This window comes from Pan troglodytes, chromosome 10, assembly GCF_028858775.2.
Source record: "Pan troglodytes isolate AG18354 chromosome 10, NHGRI_mPanTro3-v2.0_pri, whole genome shotgun sequence".
Lineage (NCBI taxonomy): Eukaryota > Metazoa > Chordata > Mammalia > Primates > Hominidae > Pan > Pan troglodytes.
Genome location: NC_072408.2, coordinates 44087940 through 44107156, shown reverse-complemented (window position 1 = coordinate 44107156; position 19217 = coordinate 44087940). Strand labels below are relative to the sequence as shown.

The 19217-nt window shown below is 43.8% G+C and overlaps 1 protein-coding gene across 8 annotated transcripts in view; it reads left to right on the top strand.

Annotated features, from left to right (window-relative positions):
- Positions 1–19217, top strand: part of SCN8A (sodium voltage-gated channel alpha subunit 8) — a 221336-nt gene that overhangs the window by 175623 nt on the left and 26496 nt on the right. For 6 of the 8 annotated variants that reach the window (XM_063785628.1, XM_054663320.2, XM_054663318.2 and 3 more), the window contains 5 exons: positions 2151–2621; positions 3154–3271; positions 3815–3969; positions 7471–7644; positions 13902–14024. In XM_063785628.1, coding sequence (XP_063641698.1) covers positions 2151–2621; positions 3154–3271; positions 3815–3969; positions 7471–7644; positions 13902–14024 — 1041 coding nt within the window. The remainder of the gene's footprint in view (positions 1–2150; positions 2622–3153; positions 3272–3814; positions 3970–7470; positions 7645–13901; positions 14025–19217) is intronic. The other 2 variants (XM_054663321.2, XM_054663322.2) reach the window with 1 other exon arrangement.

The following is a 19217-nucleotide window of genomic DNA, read 5'->3' as shown; positions in this document are numbered from 1 at the left end:
TTGCTTCTTAAAGTGTGATCTGAGGACTAGCAGCAACAAGATCACTGGAGAGTGTGTTAGAAATGCAGAATTCTAGGCCCCAAATCAGAACTACTGAATCAGAATCTGCATTTTTAACAAGATCCTTGTGTGACTCAAAAGTACACTAAAGTTTGAGAAAGGACTATCTTACAGATCAGGCCCCTAATCCCACCTGCAAGGGTAGGGCAAAGAGGACTGGAAGAAAACAAGCTTATCTGTCCCTTAACATGCTCATCCACATTAGTTCTCTTCCTTTTTCTGCCACAGAGAAGCATGACAGTAAAAGGCTCCTACTCACCAGCCTCTGAACCAGCTACAGCTATTCTGTTCTTCCATTTGACCTACAAAAAAAATAGCTACTGTAATGTTTAATTCTTCCTGTTCTCCATTCCCAGCCACCTTTCCCTCAGTCCTAATCCCTCTAGTCTTCTCACTACTTCAGTGACTATAACAATGGCTTCCCGGTATGTAGCATGATCAACATTTTCAAGCCCTGACTTTGCCACCCTTTCTTCACTCTCCTGTTCTTATTTGTCTCAAAGACATCTCCCCATGGCTGTCTCCAGATACCTGAGCACTTGATAAAAATCAGCTGTTACCACTACCCCCTGATGACACTTTTCAGGTTCCCCTTTGCTCAGTAGTCCTTCTGCCCATCTAGTTTCTAGGAACCTATAACTTTGGAGTATTTTCTGTCTCTTTTCTCTCCACTCCCAGCAAATATCTGATGTGTCTTAAATGCATCTTTCTTCATAGTATTTCTGTGGATGTCTTTCTTCATAGTATCTAAGATCTGCCCCTTCCTTTGCATTTCTATAATTCATTCAGTACTTTATAAAAATGTGGTCTCAAGACCACCTGCATCATAATTACACAAGTTTCACTCACAAAAAAAGGCCAAGTCCCAGGCTGTATACCAAATCTACTGAATCCAAATATCTTTAGAGTAGGCTAAGGAAATATTTTTAACAAACATCCACACCCCTCACTCCCTGAGATTCTAATGCATGCTAAGATTTGGGATTTCTGTAGCCTAATCCAGACCCTTATCAATTCATGCATGTAACAGCCTCCTAACTTCTGCCCTTCCCCTCTGTATGTAGTTAGTCTGAATGACTCTTTCAAATATCTGTCATCATCTGTGACTCCTTTACTCAAGAACCAGTAGTGGATCTAATTAAATAAAATTCAGATCCCTCAGCCTGGCCTTCAAAGCCCTCTCCAACTCACCCGCATTTTACCAACCATATTCCTTTTTAACTCTACAAATGGTGCAGATAATCCGAACACTTATAGTTCATTTATTGTTTCCACCCTCCCACTCTGCACATGACTGTTATCTCCTCCTAAAATGTATGCCTTACTCTTCTTCCCAAGTATGACAAAGTAAGGACCAAGTGTAAATCAAGAAGTGAGCACCTCTCCCACTCCTAAAAAGTAAGTCTTAATAAAAATAAATTAATTAATCTTAATGTTCAATGTAGTAAAATAGGAGATTAAAACAAAAATAAATAAAGCTTGTATCTGATGGCTTGACATTTGGCTATGCAAAAAAATATAAAAGTCACCATCACTGTCTTGCTAAAGCGATTTTATTTTTATAAATGTTAGGAAAACAAAATTTGTTCTTAAAATATGATGACATGAAGTGTATTTCAGTTCTGCCTTCTTGGTTTTTTGTATGAAAGGATGGCACTTCAAGCCTAATTTTTTTTTCTGACGCGGGTCCTCTAAAACTCCGCTCATGAATATGTGGCATCTGTACACTTTGTGACCCTTCCCAGTAATGTATATTCACCTTTTTATTTTGGGGAAATGTCCTTCCAAAATGGATGCAGCCTTTGTTTTTTCTGATTATAAGAGAAGTAATATATTTTCGGGTACATATATATGTATGTAAAACTATAAAAGACCCAAGAAAAGAGGTGCTAAACTCCTTGTATTACAACCAAAACCAAACACATTCCCACCTGGTAACATGAGCATTAAAATACTACGTGGGCCAAACACAACACAACAGAGCCTCTTTGAGTCTGTCATGTGAAGTCCATTGGCTTCCAGTTTGCAACCCTGAGTTCGATGGATAACTTTTCTGCATTTGTTCCTTTTTTCCAATGCTACTGGCATAGGTGCTGAACCTGTTTCTGGCCTTGCTCCTGAGCTCCTTCAGTGCAGACAACCTGGCTGCCACAGATGACGATGGGGAAATGAACAACCTCCAGATCTCAGTGATCCGTATCAAGAAGGGTGTGGCCTGGACCAAACTAAAGGTGCACGCCTTCATGCAGGCCCACTTTAAGCAGCGTGAGGCCGATGAGGTGAAGCCTCTGGATGAGTTGTATGAAAAGAAGGCCAACTGTATCGCCAATCACACCGGTGCAGACATCCACCGGAATGGCGACTTCCAGAAGAATGGCAATGGCACAACCAGCGGCATTGGCAGCAGCGTGGAGAAGTACATCATTGATGAGGACCACATGTCCTTCATCAACAACCCCAACTTGACTGTGCGGGTACCCATTGCTGTGGGCGAGTCTGACTTTGAGAACCTCAACACAGAGGATGTTAGCAGCGAGTCGGATCCTGAAGGCAGCAAAGATGTAAGGTCCCAGCCTAGAAACAGCCTTGATCCTGCGTGAGAGCAAACAGGGTGCTGTCAGCCTTGGGGATTGGTTCAGCTATGGGCTTGGTAGAGAGATTCTGGAATAACCAATTTACTTGGAGAACTAATTCCACCCTCCCAGTATCATTCTAGGCCTTTCCTAAATGAGGTGGAATCCTAAGATGATCCTGGACCCACCTCTGTCACTTCTGGATCATCTGGGTCAGAGGCTGGGATAAGCCCTCGAGTACTTCCCTGCCATTCATCTGAGTTATAGCCCTGAAACCAACCTATAGCCGCATTTAGCTTTGGGTGGGTCATTGCCGTCTGTGAGTAGGTTTTGATGTTATATCCCATCTGGACAGAAGTTTTGGGGGCCCGTGGATATGGTTTGCTTATCGCGAGTTGTAGTAAGAATTCTAGAGAGGAGTCAGAGCTGGCCCCTCATCCCCACCAGAGGCAGAGTTCTCAGTGTGGAGTGGGCATGTTGCCTCAGAGCTGCCTGATCTCCCTTTTCCTTGCGTGTCTAGAAACTAGATGACACCAGCTCCTCTGAAGGAAGCACCATTGATATCAAACCAGAAGTAGAAGAGGTCCCTGTGGAACAGCCTGAGGAATACTTGGATCCAGATGCCTGCTTCACAGAAGGTGAAAGGGGACGAGGAGCGGATGGGCTTGGGACACTCGTGTTGCTCACAGACACAGTTGTGCCAGGGCTAGTGGTGGGTGAGGGGCAGCTCAGTGGCTATCTTCAAGAACTTTGCTCCCCACCCCACCATTTTGAAGGAAACTTAGATTGTTTCCCCTATTTGTATCTGACAAGTATATAACAAGTTTCTATTCTCACACTTTTCATCATCCATTTTCTCTTGGCATCAGCCCGAAAATTTCCATTAGAATGTCCTGTTCTGTCATGGCTGTGCCTGCCTCCTGACTACCCTTTTCTCCTCCCTCTCACTGCTTCTTTGTAGGACATCTTCTTGACTCCTGAGGGCCTTGCCCCATTAGCCTTTGCAGCATAGCCCCAGCCCTGCCACCCTCTCCATTTCTGAATCAGACATTCTGATTCAGCCACTGTCCTCCTGGCTGTGTGGTGGGGCAGCACCTGGCGGGGCCTGGGAGATGGAGGAGAGGGCAGGTCTGGGCGGGGCACGTTTCCACGGTCTGACCCGCCTCTCCCGCTGGTGCCAGGTTGTGTCCAGCGGTTCAAGTGCTGCCAGGTCAACATCGAGGAAGGGCTAGGCAAGTCTTGGTGGATCCTGCGGAAAACCTGCTTCCTCATCGTGGAGCACAACTGGTTTGAGACCTTCATCATCTTCATGATTCTGCTGAGCAGTGGCGCCCTGGTGAGGTCCAGGGGAGAGTGTGAGGAGGGATTGGCTGGGGAAGGGTGTAGAGAAGCCAGTGGGAAAAGGCTGAGGCCAAAGCCCAGTGGCTCTGAAAACAGATTGGCTGTGGTCCCAAGAAGAATGATCTGTTAAAGTGCTTTAGGCTGCTACTTTGAGCCTGTGGGATTAGAATCCATACTTGTTCACATTGTGATCCTCTTAGCACTATTCCTCTCATGTGTCCCCACTGCCTGGTTTACCCCATCCTTAGCAGCCCCTAAAATGAACTTCCCTCTCTTACCTAATACCCCAAATCTCTTGTTCTTTGCTTTTCAGTTACCCAGGATGGGAGGGAGGTGTTATTCCTCCACTTACTGTCCCTTCACAGCCTACTGGATTTAGAGAACCCATGGCATTAGCAAATGTTTAGAGTCAGATCTCTGGTACAAAGGTTATTTATATTCACATTGTCCTAAGTACTTATTAATCAGTGAAACATACAAGGCCCTGAACACACAGGCTCCTCCACTGCTGAGACTAATTATCTTGGCATTTGCTTTTATTTTTAGCTGGGTTATAACTGAGGAGACCTGGACAGGGTGTGGTGTGAGGGAGTTGCTTGCTGGTTGAATAGTTTTGAGGACTGCAGGGACTAGAGACAGTACACACTTTCCTTAAGGGAAAGGTGAAGAATGCATAATGTTGAAGTATATTTAAAGAAGGTGGGCACATTCATGTAGGTGTGGAATCAAAGCTTAATCTGGAAGCAAAAAAAAAAAACATAGCAAGGGAGAAACCCCAAATTCAGTGTTAAAGATTTTGACAGTGACTTGGGAAGTTTCACTGACTTGTGAGGCAGGAGAATAAGAAAAGCTGAGAGAGGCAGCAGTGTGTATTAAAGACAAGCCCAAGGGTGAAGAAGACAGCTTTCATGAAAAGGACCATGGGAAGTAAGGGGAAGGTTTACACAGGAAGGTGTCAGGATTAAAGTAGGAGGCAAAAAAGATGGCTTGGTAGCCACTGATCTGAGTGAAGGGGAGCCAGACCACCCTGCCTGCCCCTGGGCCATTTGTTGCATCAACGAGCATTCACACAACACTTCCTGAGGTGCCGCAGAGGCACCCAAAATGACAGCATGGTCTCTGCCCTTAAGAAAAGAGAGGATCAGACTAAGCCGAGTGATTGGAGAAAGGCGTTTTATTATTGCTGTCATTGTTATTCTTCAAATCTAGTAAACAAAAATCTAAACAGTATGACCCATCATTTGGCTCTTCTCTTTCCCATCTCTACAAAAAAGAATAAAGCAGTAGTGAACTAAAGGTTTTGAACTTTCTTTACTGCTCACCTTTGACAGTTTTTATTTGTCTTAATGATTAAGCAAAGGATGTTTGGTTCAGTACCTGCAGACCCTGTGCAACAGTAGGCATGAGATTTAAGAATAACAAAGTGGCCCAGTCCGGTGGCTCACGCCTTAATCCCAGCACTGTGGGAGGCCAAGACGTGCGGATCACCTGAGGTTGGGAGTTCGAGACCAGCCTGACCAATATGGAGAAACCACGTCTCTAGTAAAAATACAAAATTAGCCGGGCATGGTGGTGCATGCCTGTAATCCCAGCTACTCAGGAGGCTGAGGCAGGAGAATTGCTTGAACCTGGGAGGCGGAGGTTGCAGTGTGCCGAGATTGCACCATTGCACTCCAGCCTGGGCAACAAGAGCGAAACTCCATCTCAAAAAAAAAAAAATAACAAAATGAAGCCACAGCTAAAATGTCCAAGAAGAAACTAGAACGTGGTTACAATGGGACTAAAGAGGGTGGGGATTAGGGCCCTCAGTGACATGAGATCAGTCTTGGGCATCTCACATACCTTGGATTATAGAAGGGATTTCCAACAGATGGGGTTAAGGGGAAACCTGACATGGAAGCTGTTGCCTTTTTGATTGAGCAAAGGGGATTTATTTGCACCGAGACCCTGAGTAGGACTGTGGAACCCATGACCCCTGTCCCCCAACTGCCTGTTGATGAAAGTGGAGCCGGGCACGGTAGCTCACACCTGTAATCCCAGCACTTTGGGAGGCTGAGGCGGGCGAATCACGAAGTCAGGAGATTGAGACCATCCTGGCTAACACGGTGAAACCCCGTCTCTACTAAAAATACAAAAAAAATTAACTGGGCATGGTGGCTCACGCCTGTAATCCCAGCACTTTGGGAGGCTGAGGCGGGCGAATCACGAGGTCAGGAGATTGAGACCATCCCGGCTAACACAGTGAAACCCCGTCTCTACTGAAAATACAAAAAAATTAGCCGGGTGTGGTGGCATGTGCCTGTAGTCCCAGCTACTCGGAAGGCTGAGGCAGGAGAATGGCGTGAACCCGGGAGGTGGAGGTTGCAGTGAGCTGAGATCGCACCACTGCACTCCATCCTGGGCAACTGAGCGAGACTCCGTCTCCAAAAAAAAAAACAGAGAGAAAGTGGAGCACCTGATATCCATGTGCCTCCATTTTGGAAGGTGACGCTGCAGACAACCCAATTCTATTCTTCTGGAGCTGTTCAGAGCAGGCACTTCCCATTGTATCACAGAGGACTTCCTCCCCACCTCCACAGGTTTTCCTATGCTTTAGGAATTCCCTCCTCTTGGCACCATACCTGTATAGTCCACCACTCTGCAGATGGGAATGCTCACACCACCGTATAAGGGATTATCCCATTCATGAATGCCAAAGAAATACAATAGTGATAAGATTTTCTTCACCTGAGTATCTCCCACCTGTATGACCCTCCACCCATACTGTGGTGTCAAGGAACTAAAAGGAGGAAAGATTTTGTCATTTCTTTTATATATAGTATTGGTGAGGATGTGGAGAAATTGGAACACTCATATGCTTCTGGTAGGAATGTGAAATGATGCAACCACTTTGGAAAACAGTTTGGCAGTTCCTCAAAAAATTAAACAGTTGCCATATGACTCAGCAATTCCATTCCTGGGCATATGCCCTAGAGAATGAAAGCATGTCTACCTAAAAACCCATACACAGATGTTCACAGCAGCATTGTTCACAATAGAAACAACACACATGTCCATCAACTGATGAAGGATAAACAGAATGTGGTATATCCATATATTGGACTATTACTCAGCCGTAAGAAGGAAAATCTAGAGAGAGAAAGTAGGTGAGTGGCTGCCTAGGGCTAGGGGGTTGGGGGTTTAGAGGGTGATAGCTAAAGGGTGTGGGGGTTCTTTTGGAGGTAATGAAAATGTTCTAAAATTGATTGTGGTGATGGATGCACAACTCTGAATATACTAAAAGCCATTTTAAATGGCTGAATTTTATGATGTGTGGATTGTATCTCAATAAACCTATTAAAACATAAAAAGCCTGTGTAGTGGGGGAGTAAAGCGAAGGAGACAGGGAGCTGATGACAGGCCAGCCCAGGTGGGACGGCTCCCTGAGGATAGCAGTGCTCCCTGTGGCCTGCTTGCCTTTAGGCACTGTCATAGGTAGCTGCTGCCTCTCTTTTAGGCCTTCGAGGACATCTACATTGAGCAGAGAAAGACCATCCGCACCATCCTGGAATATGCTGACAAAGTCTTCACCTATATCTTCATCCTGGAGATGTTGCTCAAGTGGACAGCCTATGGCTTCGTCAAGTTCTTCACCAACGCCTGGTGTTGGCTGGACTTCCTCATTGTGGCTGTAGGTGTCTTGCTTTCTGTTTCCCACCCCTTCCAGCAGGAACACAGAAACAGGGGTCTCTCTTTTTCTAATGGCAGTAGCTGCCCTGGGCCCAGGTTATAGATCAAGATGTAGATGTAGGTGTGGGTAAAGTTCCTTTCATAGCACTGAGATCTTCATTTTAGGAAGGGGAACTCTGAAGTCCCTGCATTTGCTCCAGGGGGACTAACCAACCAACTCTTTAGTCTGGTGGGTTTGGCTTAACTTAGATTCAGAGATTAGGAGAAGTGGAATCACTGGTCTCAAAGGCCCTTGTTATTAGGCTGGGGACAGGAAAGTTCTTGCCCCAGGCCAGCAGGATGTCTTCTTTTTGTGGCTGGGAGAAGGGGTGAGAGAATGAGATGGGGGCTGCTGGGACGAAGGTGGTGGTGGGATCTGTGGTCTCTCCTGCTGACCATTCCCATGAACACTTCCATCCAACTCAAGTCTTGATACCAGACTCATCCAAACAAGTCTGTTTATTAGGTGAGGGGAGTTCATACTGAAATAAAATACCCCCTTCTTCCCACACGTTGCCATTCTACAGTGATCATGAAACTTGAGAAATCCTTTTTTCCTCCAGGTTCCAAGACTATCTCCGAGGTTTGCTGGCCATGACCTCCTGTGTTTTTTCCAGGTTGGAAGTGACATCCTCTCTTTCTCACCCCACCATCACTTGTCCCTTGTCAGCTTTACTAAGGATGATGACTGTTCTCTTATTCTATGTAATAACTAAAGCTTCTTTCTTTCAGCCAAGTCAGCATTTTAAAGAAAGGATGAATGGGATTTGTAGGACCAGGGCCTGTGGAAAATTTACTTCCTTCTGAGGGCTGTTAAGTGCCAAGAAAGTAGAACGGTGGAGACTAGACTGGTCATGTAGAATGCAGGTTTCATTGGCTGCATGGTGAACTACCTGTAGAGTACCTCTGGGATCCAGGATAGAGCAGCATAGAAATCTCTCTGATGGCAGGTGCCCAACACTGAGCCATGATTTCTGCTCTATAAATGGATTTCTTTTCCAATACATTGTCTGCAATTTCCATGGTTAATGACCCCCTTCCCAGAACTGTCACTGTGCCCTCAGTTGCATCCCCATTTCAAAAAGCCAGCCTTTGGGAAATGCCTAAATGAGGTGAGGACCCCAGCCCTAGAGGGTATCAACGTGAGACCCTCGCAGCGAGAGATGTTAGCATCCCTCCAGCAACTGTTGATACCATCCTGTGGTGGAAGGACCTGTACCCCCCACAGACAGAAAGCTGGAGCTCTAAGACTTAAAGAATGGGATTGAGATAAGACCCAGAGAGCCAAAGTGAGACTGGGCCAGTTCTCTTTCTGGAGAAAGGGCAAGTGCCATAGAGTCTTCATTTCACAATAGCTCCTCAGGACTACCTGGCGTCAGGTGCGACAAACTCAAACTGGTACTCCCAGCTGCCTGGGGAGGCTGTGATTTGAAACAGAGCTTCCCCACCATGACCTACCCTCACCAGAACACGTTCTTCTCTTTTCCCTAGGGTGAGCTACCCAGAATTTGAGGATATTGATCAGGTATCCCACATGCCCCTGCTAAACAAATAAGCTGCTAAAGCACTAACAGTCCTACACATTAGCATTTATTTATTTTTTGAGATGAGGTCTTACTCTGTCACCCAGCCTCAAGTGCAGTGGCGCCATCTCTGCTCACTGCAGCCTCTGCCTCCTGGGCTCACACGATCCTTGCACCTCAGCCTCCCGAGTAGCTGGGGCTGCAGGCACACACCACCATGCCTGGCTAATTTTTGTATCTTGGGTAGAGATGGAGTTTCACCATGTTGCCCAGGCTGGTCTGGAACTCCTTGGCCTCCCAAAGTGTTGGGTTTATAGACATGAGCCACTGTGCCAAGCCAGCATTTATTTCACAAACTTTTTTTATGACTATACGCGAGGTGGAAGGGGGTAAAGAGCATAGGACAGGCATGCAGCCAACTGACACTAATTCATAAGCTCCTCTAGCTTTTGGGGGTTGCTTGATCATTACATTACTGTGGTGCCCAACTGGCTCCTGTGAAGACCTCTGTGCCAGTTACTAGTAAATAATATAGTTGAATGCCATTATCTGTGTAGAATTGCTCCAGAAGCAATAAGGAGAAACAGAGGTTATCCTTGTTGCAAGCATGTTCCCAGCCCCTGGGGAGCTTACACTAGCTTCCATAGCAACTATGGCCTGATTCCAGGTTTGTGCTAGGTGGGGGGACATTCCCAGGCCATCACAGTGGCTCCAATCGCTGCCACTTTTGAATTGTGGATGAACAATTAGTCTTGGACTGTCACCTGAACAGTTGGAACTGCTGGACTTTTTGGTGTCCATTTGAGTAAAGTGTCTGATTTCTTTGGCATTTTAGAACACCCAGAAGGTTAGGTCCTCACTTAGCACCATCCACTGGTGACTTGATGTCTGAGTCTGTTACTCATCGCATTTGTTTCCCTAATTGATTTTCATTCTTCCTTGTTGCCTCTTAAAGCTGTGAGTACTTTTCAGAGTCATGGGATTATCCAGATGACTTCCAAGGTTAATTCCTTTTATTTATAAGCCGTATGAGTTCCCAAACAAGGAAAACATTCTGTTTTGCTCAGGTCCTTGGCTGCATTGGAGATTGTGTCCTGTAAAAGAATTTTGGCATCTTTTCCCCAGGACATTTATCCCACTGTATGTGGAGATCAGCAAGCCTGTCAGTTCCGGAGGTGGGGACTTGCAGAGACTACTTGCCTTGGCCTGAATTCAGACTGCTGAAAACATTCCCCGTTTGAAAATATTCACATCATTTTGGAAAAATCACCTAATGTCTTTCCCCCTTTTTTTCCAGCCTGCAACCATAGATGCCCTGAATTTATTTTTTTTTTTTCATTTAAAAAATTTTTTTAGGTAGGTCTCACCCTGCTGCCCAGGCTGGAGTGCAGTGGCACAATCATGGCTCACTGCAGCCTCCAAGTCCTGGGCTCAAGCAGCCTTCTCACCTCAGCCTCCTGAGTAGCTGGGACTACAGACACGTGCCAAGGCGCCCGGCTTGATGCCCTGAATTTGATGTCTCCTCAATTCCTTTTTTTTGTTGTTTGTTTGTTTGTTTTAGGTTTGATTCTTTCCTTAAAGAATACTTTAAGCAATGTTAGGATTATCTCCAGGAGGGGCTTAACAGAGACTCAGAGGATTATAAGAGAGCCCTCAACTACTAAAGAATAACCCAGATAAGACCCTTATTGATCCTGTCCTGGGCCAGATTAATCAGCTGAGTAACAGCTTATCTCCCAGCAACGTTTAGAGCCAGCCACTGAATTGGCCTTTAGACCTCCTCCTTCATTCTCCACACTGTGGGCCTATTTGTTATCAGATAAGTCACCCACCCTGAAGAGCTGGGATCTTCTTACCTTATATGGTGCCTATAGCCACTCAAAGCTTAGTTTCTTGCAATCTTTACCTGACAAAGTTTCGTAAGATGAAGCTGACCCAGGGGACTGTTGAGTCCAGGTACTTGGTTGAGAAAGAATAGCTTCCCTTCAGATATACTTATTAAGGCCTCATGAAGAATCTGGCAACTTTCAATTCTTTTGGAGTTAAGAGTTGGCTGCACTTGGCAATAATAGGGAAGTAGATACCTCCATATAAATTCTTATTGATAATGATGGATGGATGGAGAGAAAGGGATTAGTTGGTGCTACTATGTTCTAGGTAGGGCTTTTGTGGACCATAGTTTAGGCAGACATTGAACTCTGGACCATCTGCCTTTTCATGAAAATTAGGGTAGCCTAATAGGGCAACATTTACTTCCAGATTTGCTTTGGACATTGCCCAGGGCTTCAGAGAAGATAACTACACTGGTGGATTATGAGCACATGCATAGATCAAGGTCCATACCCCTTTTTATTTTATTTATTTATTTATTTATTTGAGATGGAGTTTCTCTCTTTTTGTCCACGTTGGAGTGCAATGGCACCATCTCCACTCACTGCAACCTCTGCCTCCCGGGTTCAAGCAATTCTCCTGCCTCAGCCTTCCAAGCAGCTGGGATTACAGGCATGCACCACCACGCCCAGCTAATTTATTTTTGTATTTTTAGTAGAGACGGGGTTTCACCATGTTGGCCAGGCTGGTCTCGAACTTCTGACCTCAGGTGATCCACCCACCTCGGCCACAACACCTGGCCATACCTGTTTTTAAATCGAAACCTTTAAACCTGCTCATCCTGACCCTTGCTAGGTCATACACCTTCCGCTTCTACCCCCTGCCAGTCATGCTGCTTAATTATAAATGTCTTCATTTTTTTAAAAATTGTGTGTGTGCAATTCACAGACACAGGATCAAAGAATTAAAGACCTAGGATAGAGATAAAAAGCAGCAAATGAAACTAATTTGTAGATTGTTTCTTTTTTTTTCCTCTCTAAATTTTCTTAAAAATATCATCGATTTAAGTAAGCTAAGCTGATCTGCAACCACCACTTCCCAGTAGGAAGAATTTAAGAGCTGTTGATGGAAATATCTTAACCTATCCTAGAATTTGTGTTGTAAGAAACCCAGAACCCAGCCAGGCATGGTGGCTCAAGCCTGTAATCCCAGCACTTTGGGAGGCCAAGGCAGGCGAATCACCTGAGGTCAGGAGTTTGAGACCAGCCTGGACAACACAGTGAAACCCCATCTCTACTAAAAATACAAAATTAGCCGGGCATGATGGCACATGCCTGTAATCCAAGCTACTCACCCAGGAGGCTAAGGCAGGGAGAATTGCTTGAACCCAGGAGGTGGAGGTTGCAGTGAGCCAAGATTGTGCCATTGCACTCCAGCCTGAGCGACAGAGTGAGACTTTGTCTCAAAAAAAAAAAAAAATAGAAACCCAGACCCCAAACATTCTGGAGTTTGACTAACTAAAGGTATTTTTAGGTCTGCTCTCCCCTGAAGAATTCTGTAACTCTCAGCTCAGGCCCAGGAAGGCATAAATGTAGTTAGCATGGTGTTGAGAAAGCATCGTGGTAACTGCTCTGAGAGCTCTGGTAGAACAAGGTAAGTTTGCCTCTGGCAGAGCAGGAAAGTGTTTGACCATACGTCTAAGCCTGGAGGTCTGCAGGCTTCTTCCCCCTGGTACGGCAACATATTCAACTCTGGATTGTCCAGATAGTCCTGTTGGAATGTTGTTGTGTAACCTGCCCACTGGGGACGTGACCTGTCTGTGGAAGAAAAAGCATTGGCCTGGGAGTCAGGCAGTGGAGGTCTTTAATCTTGGCTGCAGAACTGCCAGTGTAACCCTGGGCAAATTCTTGTGTACGGGTCTCAATTTCCTCATCTATCAAATTTTTTTTTCCAATAATTCTTCCAACTGTTATTCTGATGATAAAAGTTATAGAAGATTGACATGGAAATGACAGACCTGAGGATAATTCATTTTGGACTGTTCTGGAAGGAAAGAATGAGAATTATAAGGAAAAGTGTGGATTCAGTTGTCCAGACTCACCCAAGTTCTTGTGGCCATGGAGGGGTCCTGGTTATAGTTAAAAGTCAGAAGGTTATTATAGTTAAAAGTGAGAGATAGAAGGATGTATTTAAAAGATAGAGATAGAACTCACTTAAGCGAGTTCTCATGGAGCCACAGTTCTTCTTGGGAACTGCAAGTCAGCCATAGTACTTATTGAACGTTTTCATTGTTGTTAATGTCGTGACGCATCAGATTCTCAAACAAATGGTTTTTTGTCAACCAGGAGTAAGAGAGCTTGTCCCTCTTGGAAAGCCAATGGTGAATGAGCTGAGGAGGGGGCAGCTTGTGTGGAGTATGTGTATTTATCTGTATTCTTTTCCATAGGTACCATTAAATTTGTCTGGCTTAATTTAATGGGGACTTCTGGGACCTGCAGAGACTGTAAAGGGCGAGGGTAAGGCTCTTGTCGTCTGTTCAGGCTCCTCTCCTTCCAGTGGAACTTCCTCACTCTCTCCCTCTCCCGTCAGCCTCTCCCCTTTTCCAACTTGTGTGTATGTTCTACCGCCTTCTCGATTTTCTCTTCCCTATTGTTTTTTCTTCTGCCTCTCAACCACCTTTCCTTCCAGGTCGTTTGAGTCAAGTTGAAATAGGCAGCTGGTGTTACCCACTTCCTCTACCTGGGGGGCCCAATCTGTGTCTTCAGTGCTAGGGGCTTTATTCTAACACTCTGGAACCTCTGTTTTCTTTCTTTTTTTTTTTTGGTTACCTTTTTTGTTTTTGTTTTTCTCTTCTGTTTCTGTGTAGGTCTCTTTAGTCAGCCTTATAGCTAATGCCCTGGGCTACTCGGAACTAGGTGCCATAAAGTCCCTTAGGACCCTAAGAGCTTTGAGACCCTTAAGAGCCTTATCACGATTTGAAGGGATGAGGGTAAGATACTAAGAGCAGCTGATCCTTCTGCATGCCAGTGGAAACTGTTTAAGCATGCTAGAACTGATCACATGGTGGAAAGATCATTCAAACACGAATTCTGTGATGCAGCTGCTGATTTGATCCTCCACTCTCTCCCCCACACCTGCCCCGTGCAAAGGGGAATTGCGTTAAGCTGCCTCATCACATTAATATTGGCCCCACCCCCAACAACATGCCATCGCAGAACATGTTAACATTGGCTATTCTCATTTGGCCTGGCTTACCTGTAGCACTCGGGGCGGCTTTCTGGGCTGTTGATTTAATAGGGAGAATCACCAGGTGCAAAGAAGGGGAATTGTAACCCACAGACCCACTGAAAAGCACAAGCTTCAGGCAGGGAGAGTGCTGTGTAGGGGCATCAGCCAGGTGGGGACTGTGGCCTTGGGGTCACTGAGAAAGCAGCTGAGAATGGGCTTGAAGATATGACGGCAGGCCTGGAATTGGGGATGGAGCAGAATTTGGCATGGCCCTGGGAGAAGAAATGCTTTTCTTTCTATTCAGATTCCTCTTATTGCACCTTGTTGTTCTCAGCCCAGTCCCAAATGGACTGGCAGCCTCTGTCTGATAGCAAAGCTTTTTTCCTCACCCCCAACCCCTCTGCCCATGCTGTATGGTCCCCTAACACTGTCAAAATGACAACCACGTATGATGCTAGATGACTGAATATCAGCTAGTTCTCCTGAAATTTCTTGATACCTCCTATTCCTGCTTTGGTGATACTCCACCCAAAACAATACAAGGTGTTGTCACCCTACCAACTTAGAAACAAGGTGCCTTCTTGGTGCCATTTTCTTGTCTCTTTTGGTTTAAACAATTGTGCGTGTGCGTGCGTGCACGCGCACGCACGCGCACACACACACACTAAAAAGTCAATTTCTTAAAATCAAAGGGGCAACTGGCTTTGGTGGTAATAGTTGTCCTGTGGTGATCAGAGAGAGGTCTGTTATACTTAACGAGACCAAGAAAACTCGCTTCAATTCAGATGTTGAATACATGCAGGAGAGCAAACCAGAGGATATATTTTTAAATGTGCAAACGTCAGAATGTAAGAATAAAAATTAAACTGTTACGATAGTCTACGTGAAGCAAGACCGATTGGAAAAACTAGATACCAGGACAGTGCTGCTACATTCATTCCTCATCTGTGATCCCTGGCTGTTACTCCATGAAGCCACCCACAGTTGTATAGGAAGATGAAAACTTAATTGGGACTTGGGAATTTTATTATGTTAATTTATCCAGACAAATGCTTTTTGCAACAAATTCATGTTTCTTCTGTAGCACAGTCACAGTTTGGTGTACTAAATGTAAGCTTTCTGCAACTCTCCTGAAACCATCTGCAGGAAGGGCAGTTCCACAGTAGTGTAAATTTATTTTAATTTTTCAAAAAACTTGGGATTTTAAGACTCTGTCCCACAGATAAGAGAGGTTTTAGAATGTGCGCAATAAGGTCATTGCTATGCTCAGGCTAAATTTAGGAAGAGAGTTTATTACACAAGATTCAGTGGTTTAGACAGCCACGGTGAGATTGAAAATGTGGTTAAAATGTTCTTCTCTGCTCCCTGCACCTTTGCATGTTTTCCAGAGGGAGCTAATAAAATGTTTTAATAAACTATACTGGTTTTGTTATAAAGTTCATAATCCACTTTGGTGACTGAAAAACTGAGGACAAGATGCAACCAAAAAAGTCCACTGAAGACAGTACTTGTCCTGAGCTCCTCCGCATCCCCTTACGGTGATCCCTGATCTTCCAAAAAGAGATTGGTAATACCTGAAGAAATCCCCCCATCCCCCTACAAAAGAAATACCCATCTGACCCATCTGACGCTTGTTACTAACTATTTCCATCTAGATGCTCATTACTGTCAGTCCTGTCCAGGCAGACAGAAGCAGTCCTCATGGCCGCTGAGGCCAGTTTGCTCATGAGGCAGTTATTTGAATAACCTGGATGCAGGAGCCGTTTTGGGAGCCACACCTCTTCCCTTTAGCTGCCCCTTCTTTCTGTACCTTTCCTGGACCCTCAGTTTCCAGTCCCCTAAAAACTTTCATTTGTCAACTTGAAAGTAGTTTAGGAGCTTGGAGGTCCCGAATGAATAATCAAAACAGTAGATAATTTTATTTGAAAAGCATTACGATGTTTTATTTGAAAAGCGTCTACATCAAGATTTTTTTCGGTAAGATAATATGGTCAAGAACAAGTTTGAACCCAAAGCTGGAATTTAAAACAATAAATGCATTAAGGGAAGCTTTGGAATAAGAGTGCCACCTCATTTGATTGACTCCAGCCAACTAACAGACAGTATTGACCATGGCTGGTTGGGCAGGTGAAAAGGGATCAGGGATCCATTCCTGCCCTGTGGGTTTCCTAGCCCTTCTGTGGGAGAGTAACTGCAAGAAGAAAAGATTGGATTTGGCTAAGCGTATAGTAAGTCCCCCAGTAATAAACAGAATTAGGTACACATGTTTTATTTAAATGTTGTTTTTCTATGGGGCATTTTTTTTTATTCTTTGGTTTTGGTTCTTCTATATGCCAACACTTGAGAGATTACCTTTAGAATATTTTAAATAAGAAATCTTCATAAACTGAACACCATCCATGCAGATGGGCTCAACTGTCACTGTGCTGCTCCAATTACAGACTCAGAGCTTCACTTGAGAGGGAGCATATGACCCAAGCCTGTCCTGGGGCACCGACTTCAGTCTCCTCTTCTTCCTCAAACCAAAGACCAGGAAAACTGAAGCACTTGTGCTATAGGCAAAGGAATACTTAATGTAGTTCTTTGCTTTTCTCTCCTCCATAGTAATCTTCATTTAAAGATTTCGCTGTGCTGTTAAATTTTCGAGGGTATATAATATTAGTGCCATGAAACATGCATGCATTTTTGTTGATTGTCAGTACATAGTTGTCCATTAAAGCCATGTTCCCTCTGCCAGATATTAAAAGCCAGCTGACAGATTTTATAGTATTTATTGAGCAACAATAATGTCCAAGACATTATAGAGAAGACAAAAATACTGTAAGAATTAATATCCATTGGAATTTTCTCATCAATTAAATGGGATTTGTATCAATTGCCAAGTATAAACTTCCATTGATAAAAGTAACTTTTTATAGATTACTAAAACCTAGCTTTGAGTGATATTTCCATGTCTAGTTCTTAACAATAATAGATTTCATGATAATTAAAGGCAATGTAGAGTAACTAGAGAACTTGAGAAGAGAGGATCAAATTCATTAAGTGACTACCAGTGGAAATTTGAATTATCATTTATAATATATCTTTAGTGTGAGAGTTCAAAATAAGAAATATGATCTCTTGCCCAGTGGTTGCTGAGAATAACAGCACAATGATCATTACATATGGAGCACAGTTAAATAGTTTCTACTTAACATATTGCAGCTTATCAGCTAATGTTCAAAGCAAGGAAGAATTATTAGTATGTTTAATCAACTCTGGGCTGGGCATGGTGTCTTATGCCTGTAATCCCAGAACTTTTGGAGGCCGGGATGGGCGGATCACTTTGAGGTCAGGAGTTCGAGACCAACCTGGCCAACATGGCAGAACTCCACCTCTATTAAAAATACAAAAATCAGCTGGGCGCGGTAGCACGCACCTGTAGTCCCAGTTACTCGGGAGGCTGAGGCAGGAGAATCGCTTGAATCTGAGAAGGGCCTCCCCTTCTCAGTGAGCCAAGATTGCACCACTGCACTCCAGCCTGGTCGACAGAGTGAGACCCTTTCTCAAAAAAAGTAAATAAAAAGTTTTCCTCTGGTTATGATTAAAGTACATTTGCATCTTATAAAACTTTGGATTTTATAGGATTTTATATCATATCAGAGAATAAGGCTCTGAATATTTTTGTATATTGATTCATTTGATCAAATGGATCAATATGTAAAATTTTCTATATACTTTATGAGAATAAAAGTTCAAATAGATCACGTTAATGTTTCTTCCCTATGGTAAATATTAACCCATATTTAACTGTAACCCATAGTATATGGGACAGGTTAGACTGGGTTTGAGTAGAAGCTTAAGATCATTTTCTGCATAGTCAGAAGAGTTCCTGGAGGAAGTAGGTTCTGAATTGAGATTAAAAAGCAGCATGCCTTGGTTTCAAGTCTTTGGGGCCTACTTCCTGTGCCACATTTGTAATGGTCTAACAGAAAGTCACGATCTCCCACCTAAGGTCTGCTGCGAAATGCTGTCACATAGACTTGAGCTTTTGAATCTTTACATAATCTACTCCCGTATTGTTTGAGAAATTATTTTTCCATTTGTGGATCATCCTCCTTTTGCCTGTTCTTTTGCACATTTCATTGCTTTTTGGTGCTCCCGCCAAAGGGTGAGCAACTGTAGAATGAGGAGGTAAATTCAAATCTGAGTACATGACAAATTTGGTAACATAAATAAATATGAATATCATTCTCCAAAAAAAGTGAAGATTTTCCAGATTTCAGATATCCTGGCTTTCCTTGCTCAACTTAATAAACAAAGTAATAAACACTTTAATGACAGAGCTGTCAGATCTAGAAGAGATTTCTTGGTCTAAGAATTAAGAAATAACTGCCTCTCAGTCTAAAGGCCCTAGTATATGAATTGGAGAAACACAAAATGAATATTTTAATCTAAAAGGAAGAGTGACTCCTTAGCAGAAGAATATCATTGCATTTTTTACACAAGATAGAACAGGTAGCTCTGATCAGCCACATGTCCTGATGAGTGACAATGCAGTCTAAGGCAAAACCAGAAGATAAGGAAACCCTAAACTCTAAATTGTGTGCTGCTCTGACTGATACTGTAAAGCAAAATCAAAGTTGAAAACAACCCATAAACTTTGATTCCTAAGGGGTTTTTTTCTTTTGCTTTTTTTTTATTCCTGAGCTTACTGTAGTCAGTGACTTTTAACAATATGCCAATTTTTTTAGTTTCAAGAGCAGTGATGATCTAACCCAAAACTCTCTTAAAAACCTTAAGTCATCCCTATTTCTAATACACTGTGATGAGTGGAGTCAAGCCCTGGAATGAGCAGAGAGACGACAGCATTAGCCAAGCAGGGAGCAACTCTGATTTAAAAGCCTACAAAGTCAGAATAAAAAGGCTGGAGAAGTATAATGAACCTTGAGTGAAAGCACATCTGTTCAGATTT